This window comes from Polypterus senegalus, chromosome 9 (genome assembly GCF_016835505.1).
Source record: "Polypterus senegalus isolate Bchr_013 chromosome 9, ASM1683550v1, whole genome shotgun sequence".
Taxonomy (NCBI): Eukaryota; Metazoa; Chordata; class Cladistia; order Polypteriformes; family Polypteridae; genus Polypterus; species Polypterus senegalus.
This window is the reverse complement of record NC_053162.1, coordinates 116,751,717-116,775,665: the sequence shown is the minus strand read 5'-3', so window position 1 is coordinate 116,775,665 and position 23,949 is coordinate 116,751,717. Positions and strand designations below refer to the sequence as shown.

Here is a 23,949-nt window from a genome sequence, read left to right as displayed (position 1 = left end):
GCCTGCTAGAGGGCCCTACTGACACCAACTCAAAATCTGATTGGTTGAAGCAACAGGTTATTCTGTGTTAGAGTGTCTGCACAACAGATTGTGAAAAGCCTCTCTGCCTGGCAACAAATGATGGTTGAAATGTGATTGGTTAAATGCTTTAATACGAAACTCCACCTCACACGGCTATCGAGCTGCAGTCTATTGCAGTACTGTATATGGATGAAAATATGTTCCAGTTATGACCATTACGCGTAGAATTTCGAAATGAAACCTGCCCAACTTTTGTAAGTAAGGTGTAAGGAATGAGCTTGCCAAATTTCAGCCTTCTACCTACACGGGAAGTTGGAGAATTAGTGGTGAGTGAGTGAGTGAGTGAGTAAGTGATTGAGTGAGGGCTTTTATTAGTATAGGTATATAACACAGGATTAATCTGAAGATATACCTTAAAAGTCAAAATAACGACAGGTTGCACACATCATGGTTTTCAGAAAAATAGATATAACTACTGTATTTAAATTGTCTTGTCTTTTTACTGTATTAACAGTATTTTTACAATGCAGCTACTGTTTCTGTCATTCATTTAATTAAGTCAGATGTGATTCTAATGATGGACTACAGCTAGAAAAAGAGTGTGATTAATACACTGTTCATTGCATCTAAATGGTCCAAACCCTGACTTCCTATTTTTAACACCATTTTTTACCATACTCTAATGGTACACTGCTACCCACACCAATGTCAGATGGCATATATCCAGTGTGACATTCTGCCAAACCCCAGCTCACTTCATGCACTTATCCTAGAAGCAGGAGATCACATTATCAGCTGTTAATTTACTCACGCTTATGACTGTAACTTACTTCTATGCTTGAAAAACAATTTTTGGTTGTTCCAATTCATCTATACTAATAAAAGGCAAAGCCCTCACTGACTGACTGACTGACTCACTGACTCATCACTAATTCTCCAACTTCCCCTGTAGGTAGAAGGCTGAAATTTGGCAGGCTCATTCCTTACAGTTTCCTTACAAATGTTGAGCAGGTTTCATTTCGAAATTATACGCGTAATGGTCATAACTGGAAGGTATATTTCCCCATATACTGTAATGAAGTTGAGCTCGAAAGCCATGGGGGCGGAGTTTCGTGTGACATCATCACGCCTCCCACGTAATCACGTGGAACTGACTGTCAACACAGTACGTAGAAAACCAGGAAGTGCTCCAAAAAGCGCTGAACAAAACATGCATTATATAATTGAGAAGGCAGCGAAACAATAATAAGCGAGCGAGTTACATATACAACCATATTCATGAGTGCTGCTACTTCGGAAACAAAGCACGGTGTAAACCTAAAGTTTAAATTAAGTTCATAGACACGCTGCGCTGGCGTTTGTCATGCCCACGGGTAATGCGGGATACAAGTTTAATGAGAGGACACAGGATATAAACGAGAGTTTTGATCACTTTGTACCCAAGTTAAAATTGCAGGTAAAGGGCTGTGCTTATGCAAATTCCAAGAGACTGTGTTTGTGGGGGATTGACAGTTAAGGCGGGTGGGGGAGTCACATCATCATCTCCCCTCCCATTCACCTCATTTCGCTTTGAGCTGAGCTCCACAGCTAACGCAGTCTTACAGAAGTGACTTTGTGACGCTGCTACCAAATACTCACAGAAAAATTCACAAGTTAATACACACGCTGTCTGTAGAGTTTCTCCAAACTGAATCCTCCAGGCACTACTTACAAAAGGTTACATTGACAATCGTGTTACGTTATTTTTAAAATGTTTCCTTTTCTTAGCACAAGCACAGCTGAGAAGCTTCGATGCATGTGCTCCATACCGCATTAAAAAATAATGCATTTAATCACACTTTCAATTCCAAGCAAAGGGGAACTTCTGTCAATGCATGATTTCCTGGTACACTGATTACATTGATCAGCGTTTCTCGATTCATTTTACCCTCGCACCCCCTTGGTTTGAGAAGAAGTATGAAAAAATATGAGGTTAACAAAGAAAAACAGATCACCAATTGAATCTTTATGAATAATCGATTCGCCATCAATAATTGTTTTGGTAAAGCCATACTCAGTGTAATCCTCCTTCCATTTTATAAATTTTCCACCACTAGCCATGATTAAATAACTGTAAAAAAGTAAGAGCGTTTAGGTGACTTATTCAGGCAGGCAGGCTTAATGCTCAATAGCTCGAATTTGGAAATAAGTAGATTCTATTTAGTCCCCAGAAATATCTTTGGTAGGAATGGAAGTTGAATTTAGTCTTTACATTTCTATGGTAAAGAAATAGTTATGCAATGATGACGAAATCTAACTAGACTTTATATATTCAGGTTTTGACTTTATATATTCCAGCGATGACTTTATATATTAAACTTTTGACTTTATATATTCAGAAACAAGTTTAACTTTATATATACCGACGCTGACTTTATATATTCAAGTTTTGAATTTATATATTCCAGCGCTGACTTTATATATTCAAGTTTTGACTTTATATATTCAGAAAAAAGTTTTGACTTTATATATACCGATGCTGACTTTATGTATTCAAGTTTTGAATGAGCTTTAATAATAGTAATTTCACAATGCTATTATATTTGCACTCAAAGACTAAATTACTGTATAAATGAAATATTTACCTTCTTGTGACATTTTATTTTAATTATCAAAAGAAAAGCATTTCTGAACCAAGAACACACAGAGCTGGAGAGCACAAAGTTAATATTTAGCTCCCTCTGATCATATATACATGAGGCTGCCAACCGTCCTCATTTTCCTGAACATGTCCTCATTTTTAACACACCATGAACTTTCCAGGAGGAATTTATAAAATTTTTAAAATGTCTGAATTTTGGCTCCTAAAATTTGAAAATCTCCATATCCTTATCATTTGTAAAAACTGAAAGCCAATCAGCATTTGCGGAAGTAGTGTGCACACTTTCTTCCCCAGAATCCTTACTTCTATTCCGGTAGTAAACAGCACAGATATTGACAAGAGTAGTTAATGTCTGTCCAATTTAGCTTTTTCACTTTTCATCTTTTGAATTCAGCTTTATCTTCTTGGTGAGTAGACATTTCATTATAAATGTTGTTCCTTTCCTTAATTTTTTGTAATTTTAATTCACCATAACTAAGTGAATTTTTTCAAAATTGAAATTACAATTTCATGTTTTCTATGTGAGATCTTATTTTAGATTTTCCTTTAAGCAGCTTGGTTAAACAAGAAACTTCTTACATCCAGGAACATTCCATCATATTTAAGTGCAAGGAGGTACTGCTTTGTAATATTTTAATGGAAAATATTGTTATTATCACCAGTTGTTCCAAAATAGATTTATAATTGTAAATGAATGAGTCAACTATTAAGTTTCACTTAATTAAAAAAAATCACACAGTTATTCTGTCATATAAATGTAATATTGTTTTAGTTTTCAACTGATCAAGTAATAAGTCACTTCAAGTAATTTAATAATATTTTCATAATTCTTTCATTTACATAAATTCAGGAATACCCATTATGCCAAAAAGAAAGTGCAAGTTCACAGACTAATTGAACAGCAGCCTTGTTTTTGAAAGGGCAGAACAGATTCAATTGAGGTGCTAATGCTCACAAGATTCGATTTCAGTAGCATGCTATGTAAAGATTTCTATACATCTTTATCCAAGAACCCAGATTTACTGAGAAAATAGATTCTAGTATATAGAAATAGTGTAAAAATATAAAAGAATGTAGATAAATGCAAATAAACTAAATTGAAAAGAGTAAAAATAATTTTATTTTACTAGAAGTAAATTTACCATGTGTATCATTTTTACAGGTTTACGACAGTTAAGCTATCCAAATAAGAATAGAAGGAATGAAGTCTGTTAATTTAAGAGGCTTGACATATTCAAAATAATGGGTTATTAGTTTGCCAGTGACTGTGATTGTGGCAACCACATCATAATTATAGTGCTAAACTACTAATAAAAGTTCATTTTAAAAAACAATAAGACAGTATAAAGGGCGTATTATGGCATCATAGGGAAAGGCGTCCTCAAAAGTCTTCATTTTTCAACCAAAAAATGTCCTCAATACCAGAAAAAGAGAGTTGGCAGCCCTATATATATATATATATATATATATATATATATATATACTGCTCAAAAGAATTAAAGGAACACTTTTTAATCAGAGTATAGCATAAAGTCAATGAAAGTTATGGGATATTAATGTGGTCAGTTAAGTAGCAGAGGGGGTTGTTAATCAGTTTCAGCTTCTGTGGTGTTAATGAAATTAACAACAGATGCACTAGAGGGGCAACAATGAGATGACCCCCAAAACAGGAATGGTTTAACAGGTGGAGGCCACTGACATTTTTCCCTCCTCATCTTTTCTGACTGTTTCTTCACTAGTTTTGCATTTGGCTACAGTCAGTGTCACTACTGGTAGCATGAGGCTGATACCTGGACCCTACAGAGGTTGCACAGGTAGTCCAACTTCTCAGGATGGCACATCAATACGTGTCATTGCCAGAAGGTTTGCTGTGTTTCCCTGCACAGTCTCAAGGGCATGGAGGAGATTCTAGGAGACAAGCAGTTACTCTAGGAGAGCTGGAGAGGGCCATAGAAGGTTCATAACCCATCAGCAGGACCAGTATCTGCTCCTTTGGGCAAGGAGAAACAGGATGAGCACTGCCAGAGCCCTACAAAATGACCTCCAGCAGGCCACTGGTGTGAATGTCTCTGATCAAACAACCAGAAAGAATCATGAAGGTGACCCAAGGGCCCCATGTCCTCTAATGGGCCCTGAGCTCACTGCCCAGCAGCATGCAGCTCGATTGGCATTCGCCATAGAATACCAGAATTGGCAGATGCACCACTGGTGCCCTGTGCTTTTACAGATGAGAGCAGGTTCACCCTGAGCACGGACAGAAGTGAAAGGGTCTGGAGAAGCCATGGAGAACATTATGCTGCCTGTAACATCATTCAGCATGAGCAGTTTGGTGGTGGGTTAATGATTGTCTGGGGAGGCATATCCATGGAGGGTCACACAGACCGCTACAGGCTTGACAAAGGCACCTTGGCTGCCATTAGGTATCAGGATGAAATCCTTGGACCCATTGTCAGACCCTATGCTGGTACAGTGGCTCCTGGTGCACAACAATTCCTGGCCTCATGTGGTGAGAGTATGCAGGCAGTTCCTGGAGGATGAAGGAATTGATACCATTGACTGGCCACCACACTTTCCTGACCTAAATCCAATAGAACACCTCTGGGACATTATGTTTTGGTCCATCCAATGACACCAGGTTGCACCTCAGACTTTCCAGGAGCTCAGTGATGCCCTGGTCCAGATCTGGGAGGAGATCCCCCACAACACCATCTGTCATCTCATTAGAAGCATGCAATGATGTTGTCAGGCATGTATACAAAAACACAGGGGCCATAAAAAGTGCTGCGTATAATTTTGAGTTGCTGCAATTAAATTTTGGCAAAATGGACTAGCCTGCCACATAATTTTTCACTCTGATTTTTGGGGCGCTCTTTGAATTCAGGGCTCTGTAGGTTGATCATTTTAATTTCCATCAAACAATGTGGTATCTTTTCGTTCCTAACACATTACCCAGTCTATATCAGTATAGATATCCAGGAGGATTTCTTTTTCCCATTGAGATCTGATATGTTTTCAAAGTGTTCCTTTAATTTTTTTGAGCAGTTTATATATATATATATATATATATATATATACATATATATATACACACATATACATACATACATATATACATACACACAGTATAAAAAATTAACATACAAGATGCACCTATTATGGAAGAGAAAACATTAACATTAAAAGGTACACTAGCAGGTAAATCTCTGAGAAAAGGACAAAATGTAAACATAAATATTGGAATCTTACTCTGAATCTGTGCTTGTGTTGTACCTCTTTACAGCAACAGTAAATTTATTGAACTCCCCCTTGTAGACCACCGAGCTCTCTGTTCTCATAAAAGGATTAGCTTCAAGTGTAAGTTCTTCCCAAAGGATCTCTCTTATATTCATCTCCTGACTGCTTGGCTTCTTCACTGAATATAAACACATGGCAAATATAAATTATATGTTTCGGATTCTCTGAATCTGAAAAGGGTTAACTAATATGTTTACTTAGAAAATATGTCTATAAATCATTAAGGTTTAAAAAAAAGACCTATAAAAATATCATGTACAATGATTTATTTATTCATTCACTCATTCATCCACCTTTGAACCCACTTAATCAGTTTCAAGTTGGGGGTGATTATCAAGATGAAATTTTACATAGACTTAAAATAATCTCCCCTATTAATATGAATCAAAGCTTAACTGATGCATCTTATTTCTAAATAATGTGCAACAAATTGAAAAATAGAGAATCTCACATAATACAATAACAGAGGTATTAACCAGTGATCTAAAAGGAAAAGTCACTCAGTTATTAACTATTCCTTGGAATTGATTCGTAAACCATAATTTCCGGTAATTCTTATCGACCAGAGAGGAGAGAGAGAGAGAGAGAGAGAGAGAGAGAGAGAGAGAGAGAGAGAGAGAGAGAAAGAAAGAAAAAGAAACAAAGCAAGAAAGAAGACAAATATGAAAAAGTACTCATTTTCATGTTTCACAATTCAAAATTACCAAGAAGTAGTGTGAGTTTGTGTGCGAGTGGGCCATTTCCTTATTTGTGACCAATGTTATAAAGCCATGTACTAGCCCTTGAAACACCAAATTGTATTACAAGGGCTTATGAATATTTTTTCATCTCAAATACAATATTTCAAACTACAGGTAAAGTAAAATTGGTAATATGTCGCTATTAAAAAAAGTTAACACAAAGTCCATGTATTGCTAAAGAAGTGGCAAAATTAAAACACTATTGGTCAGCCATCATGCCTCATACTGTATACACACAAATAAATGCAAACTGCATACAATTTCTTTAAAAGTCAGAAGAAAGACGTATTGAAATTAGTCACAGAAAATCTGTAAAAACAAAAAATGTCAAGTATCGGGGAGACACTAGGAAGGAAAGTTAATGCAAGTAAAATATACCCAACTGCATTCTCACGGGAGTGTAAAACATGCTTTAGTCAGTTTTGATTATAGTTCAGCACATTAAGCAACTCTATACTGTTATTCCAAATGGAAAAAAATGTGTATTATTTGGAATTAAGCTTTTTAGTTTGTTCCAATTCAAGTTTCCTGTAGACTAATATAACCCCACATCACACACCAGTTTGTAGCCAACTACCTGGCATGCTAATGTGTTCAATACATAACAAAAAATACACAGCGAACAGCATAAAAAGAGATTACACTTCACATTCAGTTTTGAAATTAAACATTCATAATTTAAAACAAATGTGCAATTTGTAAAAGGTGGTTTAAAACACAAGGAAGCAAAGTTGCTTCAGAACTCCAACATATATTAAATGTCATAAAATGAAGCACAACAGTCAACTTATTCATGTCTAGTGATCCAAGTACAGAAGAACAAAAATACATCCTAAAACATATACTTGTTAGAAATGCTATGTTTGAAATAATTATATTTAGTTATATCTGATATGCGTATCACCTTCATGATAAACAATACATAATAAATAAAATATTTCCTACTTAAACATAATGCTTTGATCAAGATCACTTCAGTGAAAAATATGCAAAAAATCCACTCACTGTTCTCTAGAAGTTTCCTTACTTCTCTCATATCGGACTGTGTAGAATCCACAGTCTCCTTCACTGCAGAGATTTTATCATTGGTTTCCTTTTGCAGGCCAATCACTAATGGAAGGAAAAAAACAATTTCAGTGTCCCTTTTGTGTTTCTCCAGTATTTATAGTCATTACAAAACCTAGCAGAGGCTAACCCTGCTGCTTCACAAACCTAGTGTCCTATACCAAGTGGTTTGTAGGTGTGGAGCTTGCACATTCTTCTCGTCTCCATGGACATTCCTCCTGGTACTCAGGTTTTCCTCACACATTCAAGTTCAAGTTCTCAATTGGCCCTTTTTTGTAAGTGTGCTTGATAGGGCCCTATCCTGAAATGGAACCCTGTTCAGGTTCTTGACAGTGCTCCAAGGATATATTACGGGTAACTGCATTAACCAGACTATAGAATGTTATGTTACAAACAATACTGTATATTTTAAATATTTTTGCAAACTAAAAATGAGCTTTCTTTGTTTTTTAACAGCTTGTTAATAGGTCAGATTTCTATTAAATTAATAAAAGATCTAACATAACAAGTGGCTCGGATGACAAAGTTTTATACCTACATCTTGAGAGTGTGTGTGGGTGTATGTGGCAGTGGGTCCTGTGATGGAAAGACACTCCACCCAGAATGGGTTCCCGCCTTGCAGTGTTGAAAGGATACACTCCAGCACCCCAAACCCTAAACAAGATTAAATATAGTTGAGAGTATTATGTTACATTTATGTATTTTTCTGTGCCTTATTTTCTTTTGTATATTTTGGCACATCACTTAATGTTAGTAAAGGCTAAAAGATGTTTCCAATAAGTGCTAGGACTTTGTAAATGCTCCATTTACTTTGACTTTTGTACTTGTTTCTGGATATTCAACTCGTGTTCTCCTGTGTCTCTCCTGTGTATAAGACCTCCTTTGATTTCTTTGAGATCACAGCATGTATCTGTATGAATCAGAATGAACTGTTGAAGAGCTCTAACTGACTAAAGATGATAAAAAAAAGGACAGAGGATGTTGTTAGTGGGTTTATCCAAGAAATTGGTACAAGGTCGAGACACCTTATCCAGGTGGCAAAATGCAGCCTATTCCTCATGACTGCAACAGAAGGATAATTTTGACCTTAAAGAGGTTATACAGTATAACCCAGGGGCTAGCTCAGTAAGGAACTTTGGGATCAAGTGGCCAGAAGGCTGAGAAAGGGCACTATAGATGGGTGTTATCCAGAATTTCTAGACCCATCCCGGAATTGAAATCATAGAGATAAAGAGGGAAATGGTAGACAATTGTGATCTTGTGCAGTGTCAGGAGGTTAAATAAATGGGATGGCCACCAAACTGAATGAGCCACCACATGTGAAGGTACAATTAGAGTTGCTGGAGGTTTCTAACTTTGTTTCACTTTCAGCACAATGCAGTTCTTCTTATTTATTAGCTTGAAACAATTGAGGACATAATTCCATAAATAAAAATGATTTTAAAAAGTTTAAAATAAATGAGAACTTACAGGACTAGTAAATACCTTGGTAACCGACAAGTAAACAAACCTCACCTGTACTTTCACTAAAGGATTAGTAATCTGAAGACAGCAAAATAGTATTTCAGTAACCGGTTTTAAAATGTAAAAATACAGTATGAACTTTATTGCAAAGCTGCAAAAGATGACATGAGTAGAGGTATAGGTATAGTTTGTGCCTGTTAATTGTTTGAGAGACAAAAGGTGGAAAATACACAGCTTGACACTATGGCATGATAACCTCAGATTTTTGCAGTTAAGATAAGGAAGTTGAAGGAAACTGCAAAAAATAAAACTTTTAAAAAATTTCTCAAATCCTGATTATGCAGTTTTTCTGTCGGAAAGGTAGTGTCGCAATATGTTGCTTCACCCATGTTCCTTGTGTTATGCTGTTTTACTTCATTATTTATGTAAATACTCCAAACACAGCAGTCTGCCTTAAACAAACAATTAACCAGAGCCTATACTGACAATAGGAAAGAGAATGCCAAGAATTTGTCACAAAATTTTAAAATGGAAACTCATGGGCCTTATTTATTTAAATTTATAAGTGAAGTCTTCACTTTAGATTACAATTTCCAATGACAAATAACTGACTTCAAAAATACTAAATTTATTCCGCTGATTGTTATATGATTCAAAACAGTACCACAAAAATGTAATTTGAAAATGGTACAATAATATACAAAGTCTAGAGACCATTATCAAGGAGTAACACATTCAGTTTTTAGAGATGAATGAAATAACTCATCAGATATGCTCCAAAGCCTTGCCTTATGTCAGTCACTCTAGCTAATGTGATATCTCATGAATTTTCCTATGGGATTAATACAGTTATCTAATCTAATAAAACACTGTTCAATCAAATTTTCAACTATATTTAATTATTTTGAGCAGGTGAAATATAAAATGAGAAGAATGTTTTTGGAATATTAAAGCCTTAAGCTACCTTAAAGCTATGAGAAAACAACCACTTGAAATGTAAAATTCCAGAGACAAGCTCACAAAGACAGAGTCCATGGCCAAACACAAGATTATTTTACTGTTAGAATGTTTTGGTTATAATGAGAAGCTGGGTTAAGACACATATAAGGCATTGTGCTATTAATTGGTTTAAATCTTGAAAATGATATTTGAATAATATAAATTAAACAGCTAAAGTCTACGTCATATTGCACTACTTTTCCATTGATTTTCAGTAGTAGCCTTTATTTAAATAATCTTAGTGAGTTGGAGGCTGTCAGCAGCACAATTTTGGAAAGCAGACTGGCTAATGTGACAAATCCAAACTTACTCCAACTAGTCTGAAACTTGACCTGACAAAATCAAACAGATTCAATTTTGTCTTAAGTTGTAAAGGTGGACTTTGTGTGTGCAAGGGTTGGGAACCAAAGAGTGCTCAGCTGGAAGTATACTGCATAAAATACAGCGATGAGAAATAAGGAACGAGGAACAGAAGATAAGCTCGCCTGCCCGATATCTTGTGTTTTACGTACCAAAACAGAATGGAAAAAGGATGAAAAAGACATAGACTGCAGTTGAACTCGCTCTATCTTTTAATCAGCACCTTCTCTGTCAGGCAGCACATTTTTGGCTGTCAAAAAAAGGGCTAAGCACGACTGTACTGGTACAGTAAGTCAGCAGTCATGCAGTCACTAAACTTGATGTGGCTGGCAATTTTAAGTCATGTAAACTAAGCGTGCATCACAACAGTTTGGCAAGGATGACTATGTGTTGACTTACAAACGCCTATCCACCCATAGGAAGGCCATAAACTGAACAAGAACAGGCTACAACTGAACAAAGCAGCTGGGGGATGTGACGATGCAGGTTCGGCTCCATTCTCCCATCTGCTATTTGGAAGCCCTTGAACCCAACACCGTCGGTAATGTCACCGATGAGCTAGACAGTTCATCACTGAGCAAGGGGATGGTTCAAAAAGTGCAAAAGTGCTTTTATTAGAAATCCAACAAATCAAAAACAGTGTTCAATAAATAGTGCAGTTCTTTCAAAAAAGTTCCATAGATAAAACGTGGAGGTTAAAACAATAGAAAAAACAATCCTTAAAAATCAAGGTTAAAACATTCTTACGGAAGCAATCTTTAAAAGTCAACAACAAGCTCGGTGCATCTTTTCTGTTAGCATTAGTGTCTCACCTGCTTCTCCCGACTAGGCTTTGCAGCAGGAGAGACGCTCTCTCTGCAGCTGCCCTTTTCCATACACTAATACGATCCTGGCTTCGGTCTGGCACTCATCCCAGACCAGAGACTTGGACTCCTTGGTCTCCAGGAAGCCCATACCAAGGACTACAGCTCCAAGCCTCGCGATTCCCGCTGCCTTTCCTGTCTTCTATGGCCATTCGGCTTTCCCTGGTCACTCCCGCTACCTGATCGTTCAGCGGGAGCGACATCAACTCCAATGCCTGGGTATCGGCCTAACACCCAACTTCCTTGCAGCTGCCTCAAGTGCTCGTTCGCTCGCTCACCCCACTCACACTCTGTGTGTGTCTCTCTGTCTCTCGCACCGACTTGCTTCCTCTCTCGCTCCCTGTAACCTCCGTCCTTTTTTCCTCCCGTTCTTTTCTTTTTCTCTCCCCCCCAACCGACTCGCTCTTCTTTTTATATTGCGAGGGGCAATAGCAGCTGCAGCACATTAGCCACGGGAACAATCACGGATGTGGGCAGTCCCTCACCTGTGCACTAGGTGAGAAACGCCCACCCCGCAGATCACCCCGCGGCTTGCTATGACTACTACGCCCCCTCACGAAGCCGCGAGCGCGGTGATTATTTATTTAAAAAATGGCCTTTGCTGAACGAGCTGTGGACCCATAGCACCACACGGAATCAGTTATACCCGAGTGCTTTCATTGATAAATTGCCTGGGAAGGTAAACTTATTCATTTGGTCATTGGAATTAGATTTCGGCTGAAATAGGATTGGATGAACCAAGAAAGATGTCTGCATCCGCCGTTCTAGGATTTAAATTGGCAAGTTGGCCACCCTGTCTTTACCTCTCTCACTCATCATCTGGTAATGATGAGAACTCTGCTTTTAGACAGACAAAAGATTTTTAAGTAACCATCAGAGGATTTTAAGTAACCGACAGAAGTTGGGACACCTGTGCAAATTGTTTGCTTCAGCCTACAAGGCTTAATTTACCTTAATTGCTGCAGAACATCTGTAGGTTGTACTTTATTAGTTATTCCCTGAAGAAGGCCCAAGAGTAATATTCCGAAACTTCCTTTTTCAGTTTTTGCCGCCCTAAATGTAAAATTTAAACTTCTGGCAATTTACTGCCATTTTTTCACCATTTTAGGTCATTCATTGCATTTCAACCGATTTGAAGATACACTACAGTGTATGTAAATTGTAACTTTTCATTGGGATGTGACGATTGATATCATTGATTAAATGTGATGGTTCTGTATGGTTCCATACATACATACATACATATACTGCTAAAAAAAAGTGAAAGGAACACTTTTTAGTCCGAGTATAGCATCAAGTCAATGAAAATCCTGGGATATTGATCTGGCCAGTTAAGTAGCAGAGGGGGTTTTTTAATCAGTTTCAGCTGCTTTGGTGTTAATGAAATTAACAACAGGTGCACTAGAGGGGCAACAATGAGACAACCCCCAAAACAGGAATGGTTTAACAGGTGGAGACCACTGACATTTCTACCTCCTCATCTTTTCTGACTGTTTTTTCACTAGTTTTGCATTGGGCTATGGTCACTTCACTACTAGTAGCATGAGGCAATACCTGGACACTACAGAGGTTGCACAGGTAGTCCTACCTCTCCAGGATGGCACATCAACATGTGCCATTGCCAGAAGGTTTGCTGTGTCTCCCAGCACAGTCTCAATGGCATTGAGGAGATTCCAGGAGACAGGCAGTTCCTCTAGGAGAGCTGGACAGGGCCGTAGAAGGTCCTTAACCCATCAGCAAGACCAGTATCTGCTCCTTTGGGCAAGGAGGAACAGGAGCCCTACAAAATGACATCCAGTAGGCCATTGGTATGAATTTCTCTGAGTAAACAATCAGAATCAGAGTTCATGAGAGTGGCATGAGGGCCCGACGTACTCTAGTGGGCCCTGTGCTCACTGCCTGGCACCATGGAGCTAGATTGGCATTTTCCAAAGAATACCAGAATTGGCAGGTCTACCACTGGCGCCCTATGCTTTTCACAGATAAGAGCAGGTTCACCCTGAGCACATGTGACAGATGTGAAAGGGTCTGGAGAATGTTATGCTGCCTGTACCATCGTTCAGCATGATCGGTTTGGTGGTGGGACAGTGATGGTCTGGGGAGGCCTCTAAAGGCTAGACAACGGCACCTTGACTGCCATTAGGTATTGGGATGAAATCCTCGGACCCAATGTCAGACCCTATGCTGGTGCAGTGAGTCCTGGGTTCCTCCTGGTGCACGACAATGCTCAGCATCATGTGGCGAAAGTATGCAGGCAGTTCCTGGAGGATGAAGGAATTAATACCATTGACTGGCCCCCACACTTGCCTGACCTAAATCCAATAGAACACCTCTGGGACATTATGTTTCGGTCCATCTGACCCCGCCAGGTTGCACCTCAGACTGTTCAGGACCTCAGTGATGCCCTCCCTGGTCCTGCTGCATAATTTTTTCACTTTGATTTTCGGGGTGTCATTTTCATTTCCATCAAACTATGTGGCATCCTTTCGTTCCTAACACTTTACCCAGTCCATATCAGTATAGATAAGTGTATCTCTTTATTATTATTAAAAAAAAAAAAAAATCTTGGAAGGTTGGAAGGACACAAAACGTGATTTTCTCAGAGAGAGAAAAAATAAAAATATATTATATATATATATATATATATATATATATATATATATATATATATATAAACCAGCATAAAGCTGTAGCCATCACTCTCTGCTCTCACTTTTCTCAAGCTTACCTTTTATTCATGCAGCCAACCCCAGCTGATGCTGTGCACACACCATGCCACTAAATGGAAACTGACTCATTAAGGCAGTGCACAAAAAAGAAAGTTACTTATGCATCTGAGCTTACTGTCCTTATTCTAAAAAAGTATAAATTAAGATATCATATTTTAGTATCATTTTCTTACATATTTCCAGTTCCTTGTTGTCATCTTTGCCATCTTCCAGGTCCTCTTTTTTTCGATTGGCCACATCAAAGGTTCTCTCAAGCTGTATTTTCTGTTCAGCATGAAGGCAAAGTACAAGAACCTGAAAGGCATCGTTGAGTCGATCATTCAGCTGATTAAATTCATCAGCTATGTCATATGCCTTTATCATCTTCTGAATCCTATGTAGGAAGCCATAGTTTGTTACAAATTCCTGTGCCAATTCTAAAGTATCCTTTAGCTCTTTAAGGCCATGCAGCACTACTTTCGGTACATCTTTTGGGCCTTTAACCTTAATGACACGCACTGGTACAGACAAGGCTTTAATCCGTTCAGCCAACCGTTGGCATTTTTTTCGGTTTGCTTTCACTTCATTACAGAGGGAATACACCTTTTCAGCTATACCCAGAACTGGATCGATAAAGTCCATGCCTGTTAGAATAAGAAACAAACATGTTAGACATATGTGGATAGTCTTTTTTATTATTTAACCATCTAATAAATCACTATTGTATGAGTGAAAAAGTAAATTATGCCAATTCAGTTGTTTATTTTTATAATTAATGTATTCCCTCTTCAGTTAAATTTTGTTTTTATCTATTCTAAGGAGTTGTTCTGTACTGATCCCTGTTCTGTTTATTGGTTCCTAGTTTTAATTGAAGGGTGGAGAAGTAGAAAAGGGGGACAGGGTAGAGAGAAAAAAAGGAAAGAGGAGAGGTATAGAAAGGTTGGTGCATAAATAAAGGTCATAAGAAAGAACTCGTGTTTTGTACTAGAAGTTTTATCAGCTCACATCATGCTACTCGACGATAATACTATATTATAGTATTGTATTACTGATACCCTTTCATGTCAGCAAGGCACATATTTCCAGGAGACCTATATAAATTGCTAAAAATGCCACAAATTTGGATATACATACCAATAAATTGCAGCATATTTTTACAGCATCTTAGTGCAAGAGGAAGTCAGTTTAAGAAGCACGTAGCAATTAACATGTCTCGGGGAACACTTAACACAAAGCATTTAATGTGCTACATAAATTATGACGGGATTTGAGAAAATCTAGTAAATTAAATATTCATTTTAAGATGAAGTTTAGTTTATGATGTTGTAACAATACTACTAGTAGTTAGAACTGCATCTCCCAGCAGTCCTTGCATGGGCTGTTGGGGTCAAAGGTGGCCAGAGTGGTTTAAAAGGAAGGCAGGTGTCAAAGAAGGAAAAAAAAGTTTGTTTTGTTTTGGTGCATTTGTGCATTGCGTTTATCTGTCGGACTGCTGTTAATTCTGCCATATATCATCATTATGTTCTGGACTGTATTTGTTTGTTGGGGTCTGGATCGTCTCAGCATTGCACCACGCAAGCTGTCGTATCAACCGCCTACTGTAATTTGCTTTATTTTTTCTTCACTTATAATCTAGAATAAAAGTGCACTTGTTTTGTTTTACTTGTACACCAACATATGTTCCTGTGTTTGAGTGACACAGGTATGCTCAAAAAATAGACGTGTAATGCCACGAAAAGTGCCTGCAGGCACTGCAGTTCGCAAACATTGGTACGAGAATGCAGTCACAAGTACGCTGCAGTGCTACAGCGCATCTTTATGTGAAAACAACTGTGTCAGATTGGTGGGGGGGAGGTAGGGAAGGATCTTGAACACGACTGAGAGAATGAAAAGTGAATAAAAAAAAAAAACTATCCTTTACAAGTATCATAAATTACACTGGCTGTTACACACTTAAAATAAATGTATGTTTTTATTTTAAAATAGTAAGAATAAGAGCAGTTTACTTCTCAAGAGAGAATCGTGAGGGATCGAACTCATGACCTTTTGATTACTAGTTAGCAGCGGATACCATTACGCTACCATGGCAGTTATGATAAGTATGTGTCAATGGGGTATGCTAAGGCGGCTTTTTTTCTGCAGTTATATTTTTGAATAAAAGCATACTTTTTCTGTTATATTTGTACCTTTTGTGAAACTGTTAATTTGATATTTAGACTTCAGGCTTCATACATTATATCGTTTATGCCTACAATATGAAAAACGTTTCTGTTTTAAAAATGTGTTTACACGGATTACTGTATAAACGGAACACACGTGAAATGCTAAATGATAAATGATCTATTATTTCCACTCTAAAATTCCACTTCACTCCCAGATAATCAATCAAGGCATGAGCTGGGACAAGTTTGTGCACGTTCTAAGTTGGTGGGGGGGATGGAATAACCGGCTACTTGCAACTTTTCTTTATCAGCACATTTAGATTAACAAAAGACGCTGGCAGAGAGGTGAGAACCGTTTTAAGAAGTGATTTAAGGTGGGACAGATCTACGAGTTTTTTCGTAGGCTCTGGTAATTCTAGTGTTAAATGCAATATTGCCGAAGGGGTCAGGGTTGGTATTATTGTTTTCATTTAGTTCATTATATTCTTTATCATTTAATGTTCCCAGCCTGCTTTAATTGGTCTCTGTAGTGTGTGTGTGTGTGTGTTTGTGTTGTTCCAAGGCTGGGGTTGTCCCTGGTAATCCACCACTAAAATAAATCACCGTCACATTGACGGTGTGAATCTTAGCGGCACTTGACTGCTACAATATTCTACTTTAATGATAAATTCCGAGAATAAAGTAAACATGTCGACTTTAATCTCAACATAAATAGAGAGAATAAAGTAGAACTGTTTAGAATAAAGTCAACATGTCGACTTTATTCTCGTCATAATGTCGAGATTAAAGTGGAAATTTAGAGAATAAATTCAACATGCCGTCACACTATTACACAATACCCGGGTACATTATGCAATATTGAAAAAAAATAAAACAAGTACAACTTGGCTTGCAGTATTACAGTAGTATAGAAACAGTATTCACACATTTGAACATAATGGTCCACATCTGACCTTTTAAAACCAAAGTATCTCCAGACAACAGACATGGCTCCTTTTTTCGGCAAAAGTTCTTCTGTGTCATCATGTTCAACTCTATTGTCTGCTACAGCTTCAGTTTCGGAATGTTCTCTGTCCATTTTCACCATTCAATACCTCGACTAATGCATGTACTCCGTTGCATGTGTGTTTTGCAGTGCAGCAGTGAAAAAGGTCCCCCTTTAAACAGTTTTCCGCTGCGCCACGTTCCAAACGTTGTTTAGGCTATTTAAACTGGTGTTGCGGTATAAGAAAAATCCATATCATAATTTAAAAAAAAAGTTTTTTGGTATGAACAGGTATACCGCCCAGCACTACGATCCGGTATGAAAATCTGTATTGTTGCCCGAATATTGACCCGACAAAATTTTACAATGGATTCCCTTCCTGACATAACATTCCCCATTTATCCAGGGTTGGGACTGGCATGATGAAACACGCTGGTTTGTGCGTCCTCTGTGGCTGGGTTGGACGCCCAAGTTCGAGCAAAAAGCCATAAATCAATGAGTGGCAACCTTGATAGCCAAAATAATGTGTCTATAAGTAGACCCCAAATCTGTAACTGGAAGATACTTTAATTACCAGAAGTCACACTTTCCTTTAAACGTAGCTGCATTCATCCCTCTCACGCCCAAAAACTGATGAACACCTCTTTCTCTAAAACTGAAAGCTCTCTGGGTAGCTGAAAGCTGACAATTCTCTTCTTGCTGGGTATCTGAAAGCTGAAATCCACCCTGCCAAGCAATGCTTTGTACCAGTGACTGATCTCCCAGTTGAGAAGCAGCCATTACTTCAGTATGGGAACTTCAGCATCTAAAACCTCATGCCAAAAAGAGTAATGCTTTTTCATATTAAGTTGCAAAAAGATTTAGCAAGGAGCCTAACTGAGAAAAGGACACCGCACCATGAACAAAGGACCATGATTTAAAAAAGAAAGAGTGCACTTTAACACAAGAAGAACTCTCCACATGAACCTGGAGCAACAACAGCATCAACTCCATATAACGTTGAATTGTTATTACAAGTCTTACATTGGTACTGATACCAGCTTTTGAATTTCATTACCATACATAAATGTGGCTTGTCTGAAAGGCAGAAAGTTTTCTCAGCTCAAGTCGGTTTACCTGCGTGTGAGTTGCCTGGAGTTGTATAAGGTAAACAATATATCGTTATTTGGAATAAATGCATTTCATGTGTGTTCGGTGTCTAAATTTATGTAAACACATCATTAAAACAGAAACTTTTTCATGACTGACTGACTGACTCACTCATCACTAATTCTCCAACTTCCCGTGTAGGTAGAAGGCTGAAATTTGGCAGGCTCATTTCTTACAGGTTACTTACAAAAGTTAAGCAGGTTTCATTTTGAAATTCTACGCGTAACGGTCATATCTGAATTCTGCTTATGTACATATATACAGTACGTCCATAGCCTGCAGCTCAGTCACCATGTGAGGCGGAGTTGCATCCCTCATCACCACGCCTCCCACGTAGTTGGCTGCCTGCCTATATTGCGTCCCCCATCCCCACGCCTCCTACGTAATTGACTGCCTGTCCATATAAGGCTGTCCGTCAGCAGTAATCCAAGCTGTGAGAAAACAGTAAAAAGGAAGCGTGTCAAACATTGGGGTACATTTTCTGATGGAGCTAGACGGAAACAGCTTCGTGACGCTGCCTCTAAATACTCGCAGAAAAATCCACAAGTTAATAGACACGCTGCCGCTAAATATTCGCAGGCAAATCCACAAGTTAATACCGGAAATGCCTGTTAAACATCTTAGATTCACGAGTAGCGATTTGGGTAATGAACACTTTGATGAATGAAACCTGTTATCTTTACAACGGTTGACAAACATGGAATGTAACTTGAACACAACACGTCCTCCAAATATGAACCTGATTGAAAGAAATAATGATAATCAAATCCTTGATGACAGCAACACTCATAACAGTGACAAAACAATTACATTGACAATCATGTTACGTTATTTTTAAAATGTTTCCTTTTCTTTTTCATGACTTCTTTAACACACTATTTCTCCGCTGCGAAGCGCAGGTATTTTGCTAGTTAGTAATAATTGACAAAATGTAGACATGAAATGTATAATGTGTGAAGCCTGAAGTCCAAATATCAAATAAACACTTTCACAAAAGGCACAAGTGTAACAAAACAAGTGCACTTTTATTCAAGAATATAACCGAAAAAAAACAAAGCAGGTTAGGGTAGGCTGTTGATAAGACAGTTTGTGTGGTTCAATGGCAAGAACCGCTGACTCCCAATCATGAGGTCATGCGTTCGATACCAGCTGCTTCCCAAATTTACCATTTTGAGTAGCGAGCTGCTCTTATTGTTAATATTATACGATAAAAACATACATTTGCGTCTGTAACGGCTGGTGTAAATTTATAGTACTTCAGGAGGGCAGCACAGACCCCACCCGTTTAGCTCTTGGTGGGTTCATGCCCTCTTCAACTCTCTTAAAGGTTCTTTTCAACTTTCCTTTAAAGTACTTGTTGGCTATCGGTCTTGTGCTCGTATTTAGCCTTTGATGAAGTTTAACACCCACTTTGGGCTGCATTCCCAAACAATCTGACTCTCAGGTGACCTAATCCCGGCATGAAAAGGACCACCACTGGCCTCACACCATCCATGGGTTTAGTATTGATCAGAAGATGACTCTGGCTCACGTTCAACGCTGGGAAGGTGGTCTCCTGTACATCACATTTCCCGTGCCCGTGTAGGAGTGGGCCGGGATTCAGCAAAGTTGTTGGGCAGGTGGGGATCTTCTATGCGCAGGCCAGAAGGGCATTTTCACAGGGCCCGTGGTCTGGGACACTACGACCGCCCCACAGATGTGATCGATGGGTGCAAAGAGTCCAACAAGGGAGAACCTTGGGCATGCCGGCTCAGGCCGGTTCTTCAGGCCCAAAGGTTCCTCCTACACTTCAGACAAAGTTACATGGGCCTCCGGGTCTCCATCCTCTGGCCCGGTCTGAGATGGGGGCCAAGTGCCTTGGGGGAGTACTGGCCCAGCCTGAGGTGGGGGCCATGGGAAGGAATAGTGCATTTATCAGACCAAAAACCCAACTGGGATCTTCCATCTATGGCAGAGGTAGGCAAAGTCATTCCTGGAGGGCCGCAGTGGCTGCAGGTTTTTGTTCCAACCCAATTGCTTAATAAGAAGCACTTATTGCTCTAGAAGCACTTCTGCTTCATTTTAGTTGTATCCCTCATTAAGATTTTGAACCCTTATTGCTTATTTAAGTCTTAAATAGCTGCATTCTCAGTTTTTAATTGCTCCTTATTAGCAATAAGATGCAAATGTCAAAAGAAACCAGCAGTTATCCATTTTGCTTGTTACCCTTTACACCTATGTGTATTTATCGTGCACTATTTGGTTTAATTAAATACCTGGAAGGAAAGAGAAGAGAAAAAAGTGAAGGACTGAGAATTACCCATCCGTTTTACACTTCAAAGTATTTGGATGACATCCTTAGAATGGAAAAAAAAATCTAGGATATGAGAATGACTTGACACAGCAGAGTTAAAGCACTAACAAGCCCTGAAATGTAATTATTGGCAAGGATTGTTTTCTAATTAAGCAACTGGGTTGGAATAAAAACCCGCAGCCACTGCGTCCCTCCAGGAATGACTTTGCCCACCCCGATCTATGGGATTTCCCATTCATTTGGGACTTAGTCATTTTTTTTGAGGTCTTAAAAAGCTTGTAGCTGAAAATCTCCAGGGGCCTCATGCATAAACGTTGCGTACGCACAGAAATGTTGCCATGTTCAAATCGTGATGTATAAAACCTACACTTGGCGTAAAGCCACGCACTTTTCCACGGTACCTCATACTCTGTCATACGCAAGTTCTCTGCTCGGTTTTGCAGACTGGCGGCACCCAGCGTCAAAGCAGTGCTACTGTTCCTGTGTGATTACTATTTATTTCTTAGATCCACATTCCTGCCACGGCGTTATAAATACACTGAAACTAACCGCATATTGTTTATTAGTGTAATGCATCTGATTGTAATTAACTTGTAACAATATAATGGTCCAGGGAATAGCCATAGTATTCCAAATACCATAACTGCTTTAGAGTTGTTACTCTCACTGCACCTTCTTTTTCTTCTTTCGGCTACTCCCATTGCCACAGCGGATCATCTTTTTCCATATTACTCTCACTGCACCACTCGGAGTATTTATATCACTGCAGCAGCTGATCGGTATACGGCATCAAGCACATGCTGCCTCAGCCACGGCAAAACGCTTCAGAGACTTTCCTGTACGGACCTTGCGGTTCAGATACAGTTTCATCCCTAGAACTTTAAACAGTCAATCAGTCCATCAAGTGCTCCTTGTAGAACTGTTTGTACTTATAAGTACAATCACCTCATTGTAAACTTGCACTACAGTTATAATATTGCACAACCTGCGCCACTTTATAAAGCGCGTATTTACATACAGTATGATGACAATATCATTTTTAAGATGAAATGCAGCAAAATATGTTGATTATATTATATAGCTAAAACTTTAACTTCATTTAAATAATCTGTATTGTTAATAATTAAATTTAATAATTAAACATGTGAGGACACGGTTCCGCAGCGCTAGCTAGTTCACGGATTGATCCTACCTTGTGCTGTATTCTTTCTGGGGCTGACGCAACACTGGAAGGATAGATGGATAGAATAATTAAACATGTACAACAATGATATTTCAATGTTCCTTAAAAGTTTTCAAGAATCGTCGTTGTAAGCTTACAGATGGCTTAACATCTATTACAGAGCTGATTGTGCGGCGATTGGGTATTTGGAGAAAGAAAAGTAAGCACAGGAATTGGAGGTTAGTACGTTTGAAAGAGATAGTACTGCTACAATAATTTCATCAAATGTCGCGCACAATCACACACCGTGTTCCCCTGTTTAATAACATGCTCTAACTCCTATCATCATGAAAAAGATATCACGTATACATCTCAGTATTTTAATTATTCAGAGAGCTGTAATTTCACGAATGTAATGGATTCTGTGTCCTGTTGGAGAAAGAGAAAGCGGAAGCACGTAGTGATTCACACATATAGAGCAAAAGAACAAATATAAAACAAAGCATTTAACGTGCTACTTGAATTACGATGTGATTTGAGAAACTGGTTAATTAAACGATTTTAAGATGAAGTTTATGATGTTCTACTTTAATGACAAAATAAACTACGTAATTAAAGTGGAAATTTCGAGATTGAAGTTGACATTTCGTGCTTTTTCCTACTGTGTGCCTTTTTTTTCTCTGTACCCTAATAAGCTTTCATATGACACTCAGATGGTGGGCTACAACTCGCCTTTTCACGGCGACTTTGATATGTGACAACTTCTTTTTTATTTTGGGCACTGTGCAACTTTGTGAACTTGAGCTTTCGAGTTTCTCCGACACGCTATGTCAATCGATCAGCTTCCTTTTGTTGTTTATACCACTGTTTAAACCAACAAATAGTACGTTTTTCCTTGCCTCCACTTCGCTGAAATTCTTCCATTTTCCGTCTTGCTTTTTCTATTGTCTTTTCACAGAACACTGAGCTTAAGGGCTATTTATATTGATTTGCATATTCAAAGAGGCGTAATTCTGGGAGGAGACGGTGTGGGACAGCAAGCGCGTGAACAAGCGTTACTTTTCACGCTGATCAAGATTTATATAGCGGAAGAACGCGGAAGTGGGCGAACACACAGATTCCTGCATCTGGATTTTTCTGTGCATAAGCACATTTCAGCTTTTGTGCTTATGTCATGTTATAGTGTGAATTCTACGCACAGCGTTATGCATGAGGACCCAGGAGTGTATCAGCTCAGGCCTGAGACCCAGGGAGGGCTTTGGGCCAAATGCCAGACTGTGCCCAGGAAGATGGAGCATGGTTCCCCAACCTGCAACTGCCGGTGGTCCCTCTCTGGAAGGTAGGCTTACGCGAATGGCTAGGGGTCATTCCCCGCCATTGACAGTGCACCACCAAGCCACCTCAAAAGCCACTTGGGAAGGGCGCCAGGCCCCAGCAGGAAATGGCTGGCCTCTCCGAACCTACCCCCAGCCTAGGGGCGTCCAGGACCCTTTGCGGGTATACCGATCTCCACTTCGGTTTTACATGACCCTCTGCCCACATGAAAATTTTGTTTCCTCCCCGCTTTTTCACATGACCTACTGCCCGCTTTTTCTACATGACCTGGCAGAAGAAGTAGTAATCCATAGGAACATATCATCTGGGAACATACAACTTCTACCACAGCACCTTTCAGAATTAGCAGAGCAGGGTGAGGCAAAGGTCTGCTGCCAGGGTCCTCAATGACTCCCTTGGAAGAACCAGTGTAATGAGCGGGTGAGGAAGAGAAATTTCAAACGTCAGGGATTTGTCAGGGTTCTCCCCTGAGCGAGGGCTGACAAGGGGACCACTGGGGGTCCTCAGTTCCCTGGGCCTGGCCTGGATCAAGGCTCAGGTTGGGGCTAGCCTCAGGGTTAGGAGAATGGACAAGGCAATGTCAGATGTGCACATGCCCACATGAAGTGTTTTCACCCTAAACAGTTAAATACGTTAGATGCCATGTACGCAGAAAAAAGTGAAGAAACAATTTGAGTAAAGGAGACAAACAGTACAGCATGTAATTTT

At 39.0% G+C, this 23,949-nt stretch overlaps 1 protein-coding gene across 2 annotated transcripts in view; it reads right to left on the bottom strand.

Annotated features, from left to right (window-relative positions):
* LOC120535651 (mixed lineage kinase domain-like protein) overlaps window positions 1–23,949 on the bottom strand; it is a 104,982-nt gene that overhangs the window by 61,663 nt on the left and 19,370 nt on the right. For both annotated transcript variants that reach the window (XM_039763606.1, XM_039763607.1), the window contains 3 exons: window positions 14,350–14,799; window positions 7,702–7,806; window positions 5,909–6,074 (listed from right to left, as the gene is read on the bottom strand). In XM_039763606.1, coding sequence (XP_039619540.1) covers window positions 5,909–6,074; window positions 7,702–7,806; window positions 14,350–14,797 — 719 coding nt within the window. In that variant the 5' untranslated portion in view covers window positions 14,798–14,799. The remainder of the gene's footprint in view (window positions 1–5,908; window positions 6,075–7,701; window positions 7,807–14,349; window positions 14,800–23,949) is intronic.